At 42.3% G+C, this 18,104-nt stretch overlaps 1 protein-coding gene across 1 annotated transcript in view; it reads left to right on the top strand.

Moving 5' to 3' along the window:
- LOC149140793 (phosphoenolpyruvate phosphatase-like) overlaps nucleotides 1–18,104 on the top strand; it is a 328,894-nt gene that overhangs the window by 37,549 nt on the left and 273,241 nt on the right. The window contains exon 2 of the mRNA XM_089446728.1: nucleotides 15,782–15,987. Within this exon, the coding sequence (XP_089302854.1) occupies nucleotides 15,782–15,987 (206 nt within the window). The remainder of the gene's footprint in view (nucleotides 1–15,781; nucleotides 15,988–18,104) is intronic.

Here is an 18,104-nt window from a genome sequence, read left to right as displayed (position 1 = left end):
CTTTTGCATTTTATAATATTATTTTTTTTTTGTTTTTTGCTTATGGCCATGATATGTTTTTAAATTTCTTTTAGCTACGTCAACCTCCAGGGCAACATTTCTAGGGACCTTGTGGACCCAATGGTCATGTGGACCCAAAGAAGGAAAATGATGAAATAGGGCTTGCATTGTGCAAAGGGGAGTGAAAATTTTGGAACAGGAAAATGGGACCATGCTACCAAAGTCGAGGTTTCCTAAGTAGTGCCCTTCCTAAAACCATAAGTCAATAGGGGATATCCCATGGGACTAGGATTGAGGAATAACCCCCCATTTAAGGTGAGGGAAAAAAACCATGGTCAAAGCCCTTCTTTCTTCCAAGTCACCTAATAATCCATGCCCAAGATGCCCAAGAGAAACAAGCATAAGCACCTGATTGTACAATGAAAAACATACATTTTGGGTTGGATTGTCCACCTTTTAACATATGCTCTCGATAGATGGGTGGGGGACATATGACTATTGTAGGGAGCGGAGATCAGATGGCACAATATATCGGCTACATCGGTGGCTATCAGGGGGCTATTGGCTGCCTGCTGAAGAGATATCCAGGAGAAAAATTCTCCTATGGCGTCACCCACTTTTGGTGGGTAACAAGTCCATTGAAGGCTATGCATGCTGTCTTGTTCTAGAAGAAGTGCAGCATCATGATGAGGTACACTCGCATAAATACAAGGGTTTGGTAACTTAAATTCCCTTTCAAATTTCTGAATTTATTGAGGAGTCTTTTGATGAATTGGAGAGGACAAACTTTGTAGAGATACCATTGGAAGGTGAAGAATTTTCAGATGTTCTCAATGCTCATCCCCTCGTGTGAGGAGGAACATGGCAACCAAAAGGATGAGGATTTGAGCACTCTTTTTTGATTGGAAGGCATAGATGGGATTTGGATCATTGGTTTCCTTATGAAGGTCCCATTTATGATGTCACAAACAGTAAGAGCTCAATGAAGAAAAATCTGATTTGGAATACTCCACTTCCAAGATGACGCTTCAAGCCCAATCTTTGACGATCTTGGAAAGCTAAGCATGGTTGAGGTATGTGAAGTATTTTTCATGGTGAATGAGCAGCCGTGTGTCTCAATCAGTGAGGCTGATTTAGTGCAGCATAAGGAACATTTTCATGGTAATAAAAATGCAGAATTTATTTAACCATTAATGTTTTCACCTCTTCCCCAATTTGTGTAAAATGTCAGTAAGAGAACGTGTTCTTGATGCTGCAATTTCTTTGGGACAGCATTGTTTTTAATCTTTGATTTATTGCAGAAATTTTCAGCCTCCCAAAAGAGAGCAGCAAGCCCTAAATTATGAACTTGTGTGTGTCTTCAAATCTTATATTTTATATGCTTGTTTGATAAAGTGGCAGCAAAGATTTGTTTGCAGGATTATCTTGGAGTCATGCTCTAATTCTTTTTTGTTTGAGGGCATTTGATGCAATTTTAACAGCAGCAAGGGAGGGAGAGTATTGGATTTTTCAGATCAGTCTTTGAGGATGCTTTGTGCAAGTCCTTGTTATGATGGTTTACTAAAAGGAGGGTTGTCTTATTCTTCCAATATATTAGCCCTTCTTGATATTGGATAGAGCATACTTGTAGCAGTACATGCAAACCTTGTTATGATCTTAGTGTTCTTGATGAGACTCTAGAATGGTTACATTGGCTCTGTAATTTCAGTTAGCATGTACATCTTCCTATGTTAGAGTAGGTTAGGAATAATAATCTCGAGTCCTGTTTGAGATTTTTCTTTCTGTTGAAAGATTGCACTGTAAGTTTTAGTCACGGTGAAACTTTCCTCTTGTTTCTGGCCTGGATTGCCTGGAATTGGCCAAACTATATCTTAATTCTGCAATCATAATTCTCCTCCCCATTTTTTGCCTCCTAATAAATCCCAAGAGGATCAGTCAATCTGTTTAGATCTACTGTAATTTGGACTGCTTTGCAGACTTTAGTCTTGTCTAGGTTTTCCTTATAGATAACAGAACTATGTTGCACAGGTTTGAGCATAACCCTTTGTTTGACAATTAATAAAGTATATCTAGATCTTCAGCTTGACTGTGAAAAAGGAAGCACCTGACATCATGGAAGATTATTATTAATTTACATGGTTGAATTTGTTTCATTGTTTTAGAAAATGTGGCAGTTCTGCATGCTAATCACACTATACAAGTGTCTCGAGTCGTGACAAGGAAATTATGCACGATTTGAGTAAGCCTTATGTAATATTCTAACTAGGGAAATATAGTGTAATATCAAAACACGAACTAGCTACAACAAACAAATAAACATGCAATCTGAAAACTCCACAAGAACAACAAAGTTAGAAAACTGTTGAGCAGAAATTATAGAGCTGAGAGATTTTATTGAATATCCAATGAGAAGCTGAGTACAAAATATAGTGGAACGTGTGCACCTAGGCTTGCTAAAGCAAGCACACAAAACCCATGTGAGAATGAAGAAAACTCCACGCTAGAATGGCTCACTGGCTGTACGCTCTGCCCGGAAACCTACTGCTGCTGCTGCTGGAGGCAAACTGATATTTGAGGCCTCAAATCTGCTCCAAAAATTCTGAAAAATTAGGACAACGCTCTCCAATCCCGGACCAACAAAACCCAAAAAGATTTTGGGCTAATTCCAACCTCCTAAAATTACCCAAAAATCAAGTGAAATCACCCACTGCCCAACTCTATGTCCCACTAGAAAATCTACAACTGCTCCACCCAAAATCCTCCACAAAAATAACTGAGAAACCACTGAAAGATAGCACTGAAATGATAGAGTGAAATTCCAGCTATTTCTCGACACAAGGTTGCAACAATTGCTTCAACAAAAACGGCCCAGAAAACCCCTGCGTAGGCCCTAAGGAAGAATAATACGGCCCACACAAATGCAACAGTCTCGGGCTCTGAAACTCCACAAGGAAAGTCGTCCTCCTCCAAGCGAAATTCCTGCAAATTCTCAAGGCAAATTTCCCTGGCAATCTCTTCCTCCAAGCAACTCTATTTCTGCTACCGTGTCCTCTTGAAAATTTCGTCCCACCTATTACAGAGATGAAATGGCTCAAAAAATGTAGGAAAAGAAGTATCCAGTCAACTCCAACTTTCTCTTCTAGAGTGGCACTCTAGGTTCACCAAAAGAGAGTTGGGATTCTCCGCTTGGAAATCCCTGTGCTAAGCAGCACTGGTTGACTTAGCTCAACAACTTAAGCAAACCTTCCAATTTAGAAATGAAATGCCAAAACCAGAATGATCAAAATGAGGCTCTAACCTTCCTTTTATTTTTGCTTTCCCTTCCTCATACCATGGTTCAATTTCTTTCACACTATGATTTGATACCATGGTTTGATTCTTCACATGGGTCGATTTCCATGCTTGATAATCTCCACAACTTAACTTCACTTTAATTTTTCTTCTTTTCCTAAGTCCCAACCATTGCCTTTTCTTCAAAATTTATTAAATATCACCGCAACTTATTTCTCCAAATATATATATTAATTGCCAAAATTGCAAAATTGGGAATTTCCTTGTCAAATTTTTTAATTGGAGACATGACAATCCTCCTGTCCCAAATGTTGCTAGTCCTCAAGCAACTGTAGTGCCGGATGCTACAAATATGTTCTCCCTCCCAAGTGGCATCCTTTTCAGGCAAATCCTTCCACTTGACAAGGAATTCTCTAATGGTCTTGCTCCTCAACTTCCTTTCCCTCTCCTGTAAAATGCCCTCTGGTGTCAAAATCAAATGCCCCTCATCATCTAATGGTGGTAACTCAGTGGCAGCCGTCACTTGTTGTCCCAAAGCCTTTTTCAAGCAAGAGACATGGAATACATTATGCACCCTACTTCCTGGTGGAAGATCCAACTCATAAGCTACCTCTCCCACTCATCGGATCACCCTATATGGCCCATAAAAACGAGGTTGAAGCTTCTCAGCTCCCTTATGCTTCAGTGTGGATTGCTTGTATGGTTGCAATCTTAGGAAAACCAAATCTCCTACCTCAAAATGTCTGTCTATTTTTCCCCTCTCTGCATCTAACTTCTGCTAGTTTTGTGCCATTTGCAAGTTATCTTTGAGTGCTCTAAGGATATCTTGGCTCTCTTATATCCAATCCTTGGCCCCTAGAGCTCTGCTATCCCCAAAAACAATATTAGCAAAATCCAGTGCATCATAACCATGCAAAGCACGAAACGGTGTCATACCTATGGACATATGGTATGATACTCCCCAAGGTGTAACCACTTCATCCACGCTCCTTCCTGTCCAGTCACATAGTTGCACAGATATCCCTCCAGCCACTTATTCACTATCTCTGTCTGCCCATCTGTCTGAGGCTATTTGTTAGTGCTGGGAGTCAGCTCCGTGCCCACAAGGAGAAATAACTCTTGCCAAAATCCACCCATAAATCTGGCATCCCTTTCACTAACAATCGTCTTAGGCAACCTCTGCAGCCTAAACACCTCCCAAAAAAACAACTTGGCCACCTGTGAAGTTGAATATCGAGCTAGAATAGCGAAAAAGTGCGCAAACTTCGTCAGCCTGTCAACAACCACATAGATACAATCTCTCCCTTGTACTGTTGGAAATCCTGTGATAAAATCCATCGATATGCTCTCCAACTTCCTCTCAGGAATAGGAAGAGGCTGTTGCAATCTAGTTGGGTGTGCTTGCTCTCCCTTGTTCCTCTGGCATGTATCACACTCCCTAACATGCTTCAAAACATCCTCCTTAAGACTCCTACAAGTGAAGTGCTCCCTAATGGCCTTGTAAGTCTTGTAGAATCCCTGATGCCCTGCCAAAGGTGAGTCATAAGCCGTGTGTAGGATCTTCTCCCTCAACTGTGAACCTGGTACCAAATAATCCTATCTTTGTAGTAGATAACATCATCCATCACTCGGTACCTATCATCCCCATTAGTACCATCCAAAATCTCACATGCCTGCTAATCCTTGGAGTACTCCACCAAAAGTTACGCCTTCGAATTCTGTGTGATATCCATTAAAGAAAGCGTCGCGGGCCTCCATGATAATGCATCAACTACTATGTTCTGATTTCCCTTGACATACTCAATCTCAAAATCACAGGCTTGGATCTTACTGACCCATTTATGCTGCCTCTCCTGCAATTTCTGTTACTCCAAGAAAAATCGAAGACTATTCTGTTTAGTCTTAACCTTCAACCTGTTCCCTACTAAGTATTTCCGAAACTTAGCCAACACATGCATGATTGCTAGCATCTCTTTATCATATATGGGATACAATCTCTCATATGGCTGAAGTTTTCGACTCTCAAAGGCTATGGGGTGACCTCCCTGTGAGAAAACTACTCCAATACCTTCTTTTGATGCAACACACTCCAAAACAAACGAGAGTGAAAAATATGGAAGGGCCAAGACTGATAACTACTCATCCCCCTCTTGAGGCGCTTAAAAGCCTCCTGCGCCACATCAATCCACTCAAAAGCTCCTTTCCTCGTTAAATCTATGAGGGGTGTTGTTAGCTAGGAAAATCCTTCATGAACCTCCTTTAATAAGTACAGATGCCCACGAATCCCCTCAACTCTGTCACAATCTTGGGCGTAGGCCAATCCAAGATGGCCCTAATCTTCTCCTGATGCATCCATACTCCATCGGCTGCAATCACATGTCCAAGATATTGTGAAAATTTCTAACACAAAATTCTACTGCAGTAACTGATTTATTTCTCCTACTTATTTTCCACAACAAGTTATTTACGAAACACTTCAGTAAACATTAAAATAAATTCTACTACAGTTATCACATAATTTCATAGAGAAAATAACAGTGATATACAAGCACAAGAATCAATCACACCAACATAGTTGTTTTTGGACAATTGTCCCCGGAAAAACCCAATTCGGGAAAACCGGTGCAGCATATAGAGGGTTTGTATTATTAAGCAGATTTTTGAATACAACTAGGGTGTCAAATTCGGCTCACCCAACAGAGAATAAACCCAACAAAAGTACCTCTATCCAGAGGCAAATGAACAAACCCCACAGGTGACTGAACTATTCCCAGTGTTGGGCAGCGATCGCTGCTCCAAGCTCTGCGTTTGAACTGCGTCACCTCCTCTAGGAGCTGCGTCACTGCGACACTGCGTCAGAGCTCTCCCTCTGCGTCACTGCGTCACTTCTCTTTCTCTGCCTCACTGCGACGCTGCGTCACTGTGTCAGAGCTCTCCCTCTGTGTCACTGCGTCACTACGACACTACGTCAGAGCTCTCCCTCTGCGTCACTGCGTTAGTACATTAGAGCTCTCCCTCTGCGTCACTGCGTCAGAGCTCTCCCTCTTCCTTCACCTTGCAACTCTCCCTCTGAAATCAAACTCCTTCTCCTTGAGAATCGATTTCCCTCGGGTTACTGAGTATTTGCCCGGTGTGTCTCCAAATGACTCTCAAGTCTTATCTTATGCTTTTCCTGTTGATGAATCAACGACCAAGATCAAGTCTCTAATCAACGGCTAAGATTAAAACAAACTTGATCCTCGTCTCTTAGAAGCTTCTCACCCATATCTTTATTAATACCCATTAATGTTTTTATTTTCCTAAGTTTAGACTTAGGAACACATTAAAAATATTAATTATTTTAATAACTCCTCATCTGGGTGGAATTTCTCCAAATGATTTCTGGGTCTTGGAGATCTCATGTGTTCTAGTCCCTCCACAAAATTTCAGAGCTAGAGCACATCCGATGCTACTCAAAATCAACACTCCCTCTTAGCTAGAAATGTGCTCTAGCAATACTTCCCAATAGAAGCATCACACTAATCCACAACATTGGTCCTCTGCATTGTTGATGCTCGGCCAACTGCTCCTCATCCACTGCGCTGCTGCAACCTGTACTGCTGCCCATGACACTGCAATTGTCACTGCTACATCTGTACTGCAGCTCCCTCTGAATATGCTGCATCATGTTGCCCATAGCACTGCCACTGCTAACTACTGCATTGCAACTCCTTATACTATCTGCTTCTGCTATTGGAACAGATTCTTCACCATCCCCATCTTCTCCCTGAAGTAAACAAACTTTGTTCTTCCTAGAGCCTTGGTGAGAATGTCTACCACCTGTTCTCCTGTTGGGGTGTACCTCAACTGTACTGCCCCTCGTTGGACACAGTCTCTGATAAAGTGACACCTGATATCAATGTGCTTTGACCGATCATGAAAGACTGGATTCTCAAAGAGCTTGATGCAACTCTGATTATCACATAAAATACTGGTCGCTTCCATCTTTCTCCTGAATAGATTCACAAGCAATTTCCTAAGCCATATGGCTTCGCACAAAGCTCTGCTAGCTGCCATATATTTAGCTTCAACTGAGCTCAGAGCCACAGATTTCTATTTCCTACTACACCAGGATGTCATTCCTAATCCAATGTTGAAACAGTACCCAGTGGTACTTTTCCGATCCACTGAACTTCCAGCCCAATTTGCGTCAGTGAACCCACTCAACTTGATGTCATTGCCTTGGTTGTACATTAGTCCATGCTCGACTGTTCCTCATATATATCTGAGAACATGCTTGGCTGTTGCCCAATGCACCCTCTTTGGTTCCACCATGAACTGACTGAGTGTGTTCACTGTTGACAGCGTAACAAATGTCCGGCTTGGTATTGACCAAATACATCAGGGACCCTATGAGTTGCCTGTACAAGGTGGGATCGACTTCTTTATCTTCGGATGCATCAATCTTCTTCCAGTTGGTGATCATTGGAGTAGCCATAGGTCTACAGTCTTGCATTCTGAACCTTTTGAAAATCTCTATAGCGTATCTCTCTTGCCCAATGAAAACTTCACCCTTTTGCTGCCAAACTTCCTATCCCAGGAAATAATGCATCCTTCCCAAATCCTTCATGTCGAATTCTGTGGCTAGGTTCTCCTTGAAATCTTTGATGAGCCTGGATGAGCCTGTCAGAAAGAGATCATCCACATATAAAACTAGGATTAGAGGCTCATTCTCTATAACCAGATAGTAGAGGTTAGGATCTGCATCACTCTTGACGAATCCCATCTTTTGCAAGTACCCATCAATTCGACCGCACCATGCTCTAGGTGCCTGTTTAAGTCCATATAGAGCTTTCTTCAACCTGCATACATGAGATTTCTTCTCATGTGTCTCAAAACCCTCTAGTTTTCAATGTATAGTTCTTCTTCTATCACCCCGTTCAAGAACGCCGTCTTGACATCCATCTGGTGAATCTCCCACCTCATCTGTGCTGCAAGGGATATCATGGATCTAATAGAAATATACCTGGCTATTGGGGCAAAGGTTTCTTCATAGTCTATCCCTTCCTTCTGAGCAAACCCCTTGGCCACAAACTTGGCTTTGTATTTTTCCACACTGCCATCTGTAGTGTATTTGACTTTGTAGAGCCATCTCGACCCTACAACTGACCTGTCCTGAGGCCTAGGTACCACTTCCTAGACATCATTGACCATTATGGAATTGTATTCCTCCACCATAGCATCTACCCATACTTGATGCTGAACGACCTCCTGAAAACTGGAGGGTTCTCTAACCTGAGCCACCAAGGCTTGGTATATGTCTAGCTGTCTACACTCCCTTTTCTCGTTCCTGGGTGCCCCGACGAAATCCTCTACATCTCATAGTATCTGTCGAAGTTCCCGGCTCGTTCTACCACTGGTAGTGGGTATATCTATTTGCTCCTCCTCTTCCTGAGGCTCCAGCTCTGGAGTTTTTCCTTTAGGAGGAATACTAGTGCTAGTTTCTGCTGGTCGAAGTGGCTGGACCAACGGATCATCCTTTGACTGCTCTCCGAAAGGCATTTCTTGGGATTTCTTGAAAGCTCTATCCTCCATGAACTTTACATCTCGTCGAATTACGATCTTCCTATTTCCTGGAAGACAGACTCTATATGCCTTAGCATTCTTGCTATATCCCATAGGATATCCTTTCTTTGCAGTCTGATCTAATTTCTTCCTCTTTTCTTCGGGTACATGGCAGTATGCCAAACTCCCAAATATCCTGAAATGACTTACCTCAGGCTTTTTACTGGTGAAGACACTCTTCGGAGTAATCTTGCCTAATGTCTTATGAGGAGTCTTGTTCTGGACATACACTGTTGTGTTGCATGCTTCTGCCCTTAGAAACTTGGGCATATCCTAATCATACAACATCGCCTGGCTGCTTCAACAATAGTCCGGTTCTTCCTTTTTGCTACTCCATTTTGCTCTGGATTAGAGGAGGCTGTCCACTCTCTTTTGATGCCTTCCCTTGCGCAAAAATTAGTGAAGTCCTTGTCGATGTATTCTCCACCATTGTTTGAGCGCAATATCTTTATCTTCTTTCCTGTCAGATTCTCAACTAGAGCCTTGAACTCTTTGAATCGACTAAAAACCTCATCCTTGGTTTTTAGAAAGTAGATCCAAGTCTTTCTGGAATGGTCATCAATGAAGGTGACAAAGTATTCGGCACCACTAAGAGCTTTTGTGGACATGGGTTTGCAGATATCTGAGTGTATCAATCCCAGAACACTCTTAGCCCAATTGTTGCTTTTGGAAAATGCTGCCTTGGCGTACTTGCCTAGTGCACATCCTTTGCATACATCATCTCGTTCAGTACTTAATTTTGGAACTCCTGATACCGTTCTCCTGAGAATTCTTAGAGCCCCATGGTGTAAGTGTCCCATCCTCCTGTGCCATAGTTCATTCAAATCTTTTTCCCCACTGCTGCCTATCAGTGCCATTGGAGATTCTAGCTGTAATCTATACAGCCTGTTACTTCTGACTCCAATCTGGGCCTTCTTTTTCCAACTTGGGTGTTTGACATATACTTTCTCCTTAATGAAGAAAACGTCATAGCCCTTGTTTTGAAGTTGAGATACAGAGAGTAAGTTCATCCCCAATCCTGGCACATGCAGCAATATGGTTGCTTGAAGCCGATCCCCTGCTTTTGTTTGAAAGACTATAATACCTCTTCCTACGGGGGTACATTTTGACTTATTTCCCATGGTGATTTGGAAGTTCATCCTTTCTTCCTGATAATTCGAAAAACATTCTCGTATTCCTGTCATATGCTAGGAAGCTCCACTATCTATATACCAAACCTCAGAGGAGGCAGAACTTGCTAGGCAAGCGACTTCTTCTTCCAGTCTGGAAGCTAACATAGAATAATCATGATCCATATTCTTTGTGCTCTCTTCTTTCTCTGGAGATCTGCGTGAGTCCCTCTGAGTTGATGCCCCGACATCATGCTCCTGACTCATAGAAGATTCTTCAATCTTGTTGCCCAATCTCTGCTCTGATACCATGTGAAAATTTCTAACACAAAATTCTACTACAGTAATTGATTTATTTCTCCTACTTATTTTCCACTATAAGTTACTTATGAAACCCTTTAGTAAACATTAAAATAATTTCTACTGTAGTTATCACATAATTACATAGAGAAAATAACAGTGATATGCAAGCACAAGAATCAATCACATCAACACAGTTGTTTTTGGACAATTGTCCCTGGAAAAACCCAATTCAGGGAAACCGGTGCAGCATATAGAGGGTTTGTATTATTAAGCAGATTTCTGAATACAACTAGGGTGCCAAATCCGGCTCACCCAACAGAGAATAAACCCAACAGAAGTACCTCTATCCAGAGACAGATGAACAAACCCCACAGGTGACTGCGCTGTTCCCAGTGCTGGGTAGCGATGGCTGCTCCAAGCTCTGCGCTGGAACTGCGTCACCTCCTCTAGGAGCTGCGTCACTGCGACATTGCGTCAGAGCTCTCCCTCTGCATCATTGTGTCACTGCTCTTCCTTTGCGTCACTGCGACACTGCGTCAGAGCTCTCCCTCTGCATCATTGCGTCACTGCTCTCCCTTTGTGTCACTGCAACACTGCGTCAGAGCTCTCCCTCTGCATCATTGCGTCACTGCTCTCCCTTTGCGTCACTGCGACACTGCGTCAGAGCTCTCCCTTTGCGTCACTGCGACACTGCGTCACTGCGTCAGAGCTCTCCCTCTGCATCACTGTGTCATTGCTTCAGAACTCTCCCTCTTCCTTCACCCTGCAACTCTCCCTCTGAAATCAAACTCCTTGAGAATCGATTTCCCTCGGGTTACTGAGTATTTGCTCGGTGTGTCTCCAAATGACTCTCAAGTCTTCTCTTATACTTTTCCTGTTGATAAATCAACGATCGAGATTAAGTCTCTAACGAACGGCTAAGATTAAAACAGATTTAATCCTCGTCTCTTAGAAGCTTCTCACCCATATCTTTATTAATACCCATTAATGTTTTTATTTTCCTAAGTTTAGACTTAGGAACACATTAAAAATATTAATTATTTTAATAACTCCTCATCCGGGTGGAATTTCTCCAAACGATTTCTGGGTCTTGGAGATCTCATGTGTTCTAGTCCCTCCACAAAATTTCGGAGCTAGAGCACATCCAATGCTACCCAAAATCAACAGATATAACATCTTTGTCAATCTAAACTCACACTCGGACATTTTCGCATACAACTGCTGCTCCTCTAGTATGCGTAAGACCTCCTCCAAGTTTTGGAGGTGCTCCTCGCAAGTCCTGCTATATATCAAGATGTTGTTAAAGAATACCAAAACATACCATCGCAACTGCTTGCGGAACACATGGTTCATATGAGACTGAAACGTGGCTGGTGAATTGATTAACCCAAAGGGCATCACCAAGAACTCAAAGTGTCCGTAGTGGCAACAAAAGACAGTCTTGGGAATGTCCTACTCCCTCACCTGGATCTGGTGGTACCTTGATCGCAAATCTATCTTAGAGAAGTACTTGGCTCCTCTAAGCTCATCCATCAACTCATCAATGCGTGGAATAGGATACCTGTTCTTCAATGTCTTCTTGTTGAGGGCCCTGTAGTCTATGCACATGTGAAGGGTCCCATCCTTCTTCACCAACACTACTGAAGAAGCGAAAGGACTCGAGTTAGGCCTGATATGTCCCAATCTCAACAACTCCTGTATAGCTCTCTCAATCTCATCCTAGTATGTCTTGGGATGCCTATAGGGAGTGGTGATGACTGTGTGCACCCCCTCCTCTAGCTCAATGGTGTGCTCGAACCCTCTGTTTGGTGGCCTGCCTGGTGGAATCTCCCTAAATACTACTTGATGCCTCTCCAAAAGAGTCAATATGTCTGGATGTGTCTGCTGCTTCGGTCCCCTTGTCTCTGAGATCCTCAACTCTACAACCCACTCTATGTCACCACACCTCAAGTCAGCCTCCATCCTATGCGCTGATACTATCTGAGGTGGGTATGAATGCATGCCTCTCAATACTACCAACTTCCCGTCTAGGCCAATGAACTCCATCTCCAACTTCTTCCAATTTGTAGTAGCACGTCCCAAAGAATACAGCCACTGCACTCCCAACACTACATTGGTGTTTGGAACGTCCACCACGAAGAAGTGATCTGTCATCGAGTAGTTCCCCATGGTCAATGTCATGCGGGGAACATACCTCGTACACTGCATAGTCCTATCACCAGGCACCAAAACTGAAAATCCCTCAAAAGCCTCTGTCTGTATGCCTCTCCTCTCCACCAGTTGTGCATCAATAAAATTGTGGGTTGCCCCACTGTCCACCAATACTGACACTCGCTGTCCCTACATGGTGCCCCCTAATCTGCAGTGTCAAATACTTCGAAACTCCTTGAAGTGAAGCAATAACTCCTCCAGTGGACAAGAAAGCTCCGCCGTTAGGTGGGGGCGGTGGGCCACCTCCTCTCAAGCTCTGAGGTCCACCCTCTCCTGTCTCTACCTCCTGATCTGCATCCTCCTCCTCCTCCAGCTCAATGTTTGAAAATACCTCTATGTAGTGGGCCTTGCCCTTGGTACACCAATGCCCTGCTGCCCATGGCTCTTGACAATTAAAGCACAATTTCCTCCTTCGGATGTCCCTCTTGGTCTCATCATCCAACGACCCTTTCCCCATCCATTCCTTCTAAGGAGGTTTGATGTCTTTTCCCTTATGAGGGAAAGGAAGTCTAGAAGGTGCTGGTGCCATCGTCTTCGGAACAACATCCAACATGTCCTGTGCCCTGCTAATGGCATCCTGCAATGATGCTGGCCTATAAGCTCGCACCCAACCTCGTAGTGGCTCGACCAAACCCTCAATAAATGGCATGATCAATCTCGCCTCCGAAATATCTGAGACCATCACTGCTAGTCTCTGAAACTTTGATATGTAAGCCTTTGCGTTGCTTGTCTGCTTCAGGTTAGCCAACCCCCTGAAGTGCAACTCTGGATCCTTCCTATCAAATCTCTCCACTAGCCTGGGAGTGAACTCGTTATAGGATGTGATGGACACATGCCCAAGTGCAACCAATCCGTGATACCACCACTCCTATGCATCACCCTCCAAATGCAATGTAGAAAATCTGATGGCATTTGTCTCCTGCATAGGATTCAAATTAAGGTAAGTGTCTAGTTTCTGAACCCATGACCTCACAGAACTCCTGGCTGACCCATCAAACCCTGTCAATGTCACCTTCCCTGCTGGCTTCTGATTATACCAATTTTGTTTCTGTTGTCCTCTTCTGGAAGTCCCTACTTCAGGCTGATATTTCTCCTTCAGATGTCTATAGTCTGCAAAAGTAAGTATCCTCCTGATAGTGAGATCCAACGCCTCATACTCATCAACGCCATTTGTGAATGATCTGATCAACTTGGTGAATGCATCAACTCCTCTATCTTGCTCTGGTTCCTCAGTGAAGTGAGGCATAGCCGGTCTAGGAGTCTGTCGTATGTATGATTTGTGCGTGGAGGCACATGGTTCCATTCTCCTATTTCAGAACCTCCTTCTCCTTCATTGTTTCCTCCTCCACCACCTTGAGGTCCTCCCGACATATTCTGCATTTGTAGTGCTATCATTTGCCTCATCATTTCCATCATTTGCTGATTCGATTTGGCCAACTCCTCCAGTAGTGGGTCATGCCCACCTTGCCTAGGCTGCTCATCACCGTTGTCCCCCATGTAGTCCCTAGCGTTCTCGAACTCTATATCAGAAAGATGCTCAGGCTTGTCTTTTCTACCACAGCCCCTTCCTCTACCTCTAGGACAATAAACAGAACAACAAATTTAGAACACCGTTCAGCAGAAATAATAGAGCTGAGCCATTTTGTTGAATATCCAATGAGAAGCTGAGCACAAAATATAATGGAATGTGTGCACTTGGGTTTGCTAAAGCAAGCACGTAAAACCCAGGAGAGAATGAAGAAAAATCCACGCTGAAATGGCTCACTGGCTGTACGCAAGAAAAATTTATTGCTGCTGCTGCTGCTGGAGGCAAACTGATATTTGAGGCCTCAAAACTGCTCCAAAAATTCTGAAAAATTAGGACAATGCTCTCCAACCTCGGACTGACAAAACCCAAAAAGATTTTGGGCTAATTCCAACCACCCAGAATTACCCAAAAATTAGGTGAAATCACCCACTGCCCAGCTTTGCATCCCACCAGAAAATATACAACTGCTCCACCCAAAATCCTCCACAAAAATAACTGAGAAACCACTGAAATGATAGAGTGAAATTCCAGCTATTTCCCGGCACAAGGTTGCAACAACTGTTTCTGCAAAAACGGCCCAAAAAACCCTTGCGTAGGCCCTAAGGAAGAATAATATGGTCCACACAAATGCAACAGTCTTGGGGCCTGAAACTCCACAAGGAAATTTGTCCTCCTAACGAAATTCGTGCAAATTCTCAAGGCAAATCTCCCCCGCAATCTATTCCTCCGAGCAACTCTACTTCTACTACTGCGTCCTCCTGAAAATTTCGTCCCTCCTGTTGCAGAGATGAAATGGCTCACAAAATGTAGGAAAAGAAGTATCCAATCAACTCCAAATTTCTCTTCTAGGGTGACACTCTAGGTTCACCGAAAGAGAGTTGGGATTCTCTGCTTGGAAATCCTTGTGCTGCGCAACACTGATTGACCTAGGTCAACAACTTAAGCAAACCTTCCAAATTCCAATTCAGAAATGAAATGCCAAAACCAGAATGATCAAAATGAGGCTCTAAACTTCCTTTTATTTTTGCTTTCCCTTCCTCATACTGTGGTTCGATTTCTTTCACACTATGATTTGATACCATGGTTTGATTCTTCCCATGGGTCGATTTCCATGCTTGGTAATCTCCACAACTTAACTTCACTTTAATTTTTCTTCTTTTCCTAAGTCACAACCATTGCCTTTTCTTCAAAATTTATTAAATATCTCCGCAACTTATTTCTCCTAATTTTATTTATCTAAATATATATATTAATTGCCAAAATTGCAAAATTGGGAATTTCCTTGTAAATTTTTTTAATTGGGGACATGACGCCTTATTTCTGAATTTGAGTCAGTAAGTCAGTGATCTTGCTCTCTAAAAGTGCATGTCTATCACATGGCTTGGCTTGACTTGTGTTCCTTATTCTGTTAAGAAAGTTTGGACTTGAAGATAAAACTGTAGGTGTCAAAAGAATATCCTTTTCTATACTCTAGTATCTTGCTTGTTGTTGTTGGCTTGATTAATTTCACTTTTAAAATTTGATGTATATATTATTTACATGACTTGCATTGAGAAGACAGGATATCTGCTTTCTGATAGTGTTAAGATTTTAACAGCTATACAAATTTGATTGACTAAGTGTTCTGGTAGCTTCTTCTAAAGTTCTCTTTTATGGTGACTGCCTATTGTCTGTTTCATTTCGTCTTACTGTTTGCTCATTTGATCTCTGACAGTGAATTTGCTTTATGTTACAGAAACTTCATCGATCATTTCACTTACAAGAATGTTCAGTAGGCAGCTGCGACTTCTATTGGTTTTATGCACAATACTGTTTCCTCAACCTAGTAATAGCAATGCTGGAGTTACAAGCTCTTTTATGCGGTCTTTGATGGCATCTGTTGACATGCCTCTTGATAATGAAGTCTTTGCAATACCGAAGGGCTACAATGCTCCAGAACAGGTAGATAATGACGAGCCTACGTCTAAGAACCATGAATACAGAACACGTTGTTATGATATAATTCTCTCAATACACTCAAATAACCTCTTGAGTTACTGAATTCAGAATGACATGCAGAGAACAGATAAGAAAGTAGGAAATGCTTCACAAGTCTATCTTTTAACTCATGGCTAACCATAAATACCAGAGAATATAGAGTATGCTCTCATTTTATTATGTAAGGTTGTATAGAGGATCAGTTCTTTATGGACTCATCAATGGAATGATATACCCACGGTAAGACTCATAGAGAATGATCAACCTTTGCATTTTCCTCATCTCCCTGTGGTCTGACTTATGATGGTCAGGAAGTTAGGCAGTTGCAACAGTTGACATATTTCCCCACTTGTTGATAGCTTAATACGTGAAGGAGTTACTTATTACTCCTCTTTTTAGTCATATTCATACTTTGCAATAGATAAATAAAATTCCATGACCAACATCTATCTTCCCTTTTCAAAAATTAAGCATCCTACTCAAATACAAAGACAAGGGCACATCGCCAACAAATGAGGAGGAAAGTTGAAACACAAGCATAACCATTGACAGCAATAGTAGGTATGGTAGTTTGCCATTATCTCAGTAATACTGATGGAGGTTCTGTTGGTGCGGTTGATGAGAAGGGATCTAGCAGCATTAAAAGGTACGTACGAGGAGAACTAAAAGTTAACTATGGCTTTATGTGCCTGCTCATGAAGCATTTGCCCCCATTCTGTGCTCTCCAAGGTGGGTTGAGATTCAAGTTGGGTACGGGGAGCAGAAAAAGATGGTACAGTAGGGCCTAGGCTGAGTGGGTGTGGCAGTTACATCTAAAACATGTTGGGGTGAAGCATGTTGAGTTGGACCACTGAACAGAAGGTGAACTTGTTACTCACCTTTTTTATTTCAACTTCAAATTTTCGGCTCTTAGACTTATGTTCCTTTCTGGCATCTAGATTGGAAATGCATTAAGGCATTATTTCCACAGTTACTAGAGGATAGTACATTTTTCCTTTTGGCCATACATTTTGGCAAGGTGCTACTTGAGATGGTTCACTCACCCATTTGTCAGTTTTTATAAAAATTGCATTTGACCTTTCCCCCACCAAGGTCACAAATCTACTGATGGCCTTATATGCCTGTTCATGAATCTTTTGCCCTCATTTTGTGCTCTCCAAGGTGGGTTGAGAAGCAGGTTGGTTAAGGGGAGCAGAAGAAGCTGGTACAGTGGAGTCTGAGGACTGAGGGAATGTGGCAATGGCACTTAAATCATGTGGGGCATAGAATATTGAGTTGGGAACACTATATACAACGGGGCTATTACTGCTTTCAACAGTAGAAGGTGAACTCACCCCTCTTATCTCAGCTTCCATTTTTCTTCTCTTAGACTAAATTGACTTTATGGCATCTAGATTGGTAATGCATTGATGCATTACATCCACAGTTATGTTGTGATAGGTAGTACATTTGGCCATTTGGCTATATATTTTGGCAAGGTGATACTTGAGATGGTTCACTTGCACATTCATTAGTTTTGGTAAAAATTGTATTTTACCTTCCCCCCACCCAGGTCCTTGCAATGTTGCCAAGCAGAGCCTCTTTGTGTTGGCATTTTGCAGGTTTTCGGAGATATTTACGGAATCTTTGTAAATACCAGCAAAAATAAGAGGCAGTTTACTTCAAATACCTCTCGTAGGGCATGCCCTAGCTCTTTGTGATCTACCTACTTCAAAAATGGGCCAGATCACTTAATGGTGAAACCATAGATAGGGTTGACCCACATAACTAAGCACAAAGGAAATGTTATTGCCCAAGATGGTAAATAGACTATGATATCATGGGGTTAATGATGGAGGTTGTTTTTCTGCATGTTTGATGCATATTCTTTCTTTGAGGAAATTTTGAGGTATTTAATGCTTTCTGAGGCAAAGTTACATATTTGGAGGCATTTCTCACCACTTGAGGTCATCTCACATCACATAAGGCATTTCTACATCTGTTAAGGCACGACTCATCATTTTGTGGGCTTTAGGGATCATCTACATGGCAATAAAGAGATTTCTAAGGAACACCCCTCATGGAGATTGACATGTGTCACC

Source organism: Pinus tabuliformis, chromosome X, assembly GCF_031772625.1.
Source record: "Pinus tabuliformis cultivar Carrire ecotype Pingquan chromosome X, CPIR1, whole genome shotgun sequence".
In the NCBI taxonomy this organism is placed as follows: domain Eukaryota; kingdom Viridiplantae; phylum Streptophyta; class Pinopsida; order Pinales; family Pinaceae; genus Pinus; species Pinus tabuliformis.
This window is presented reverse-complemented; position numbering and strand designations above follow the sequence as displayed.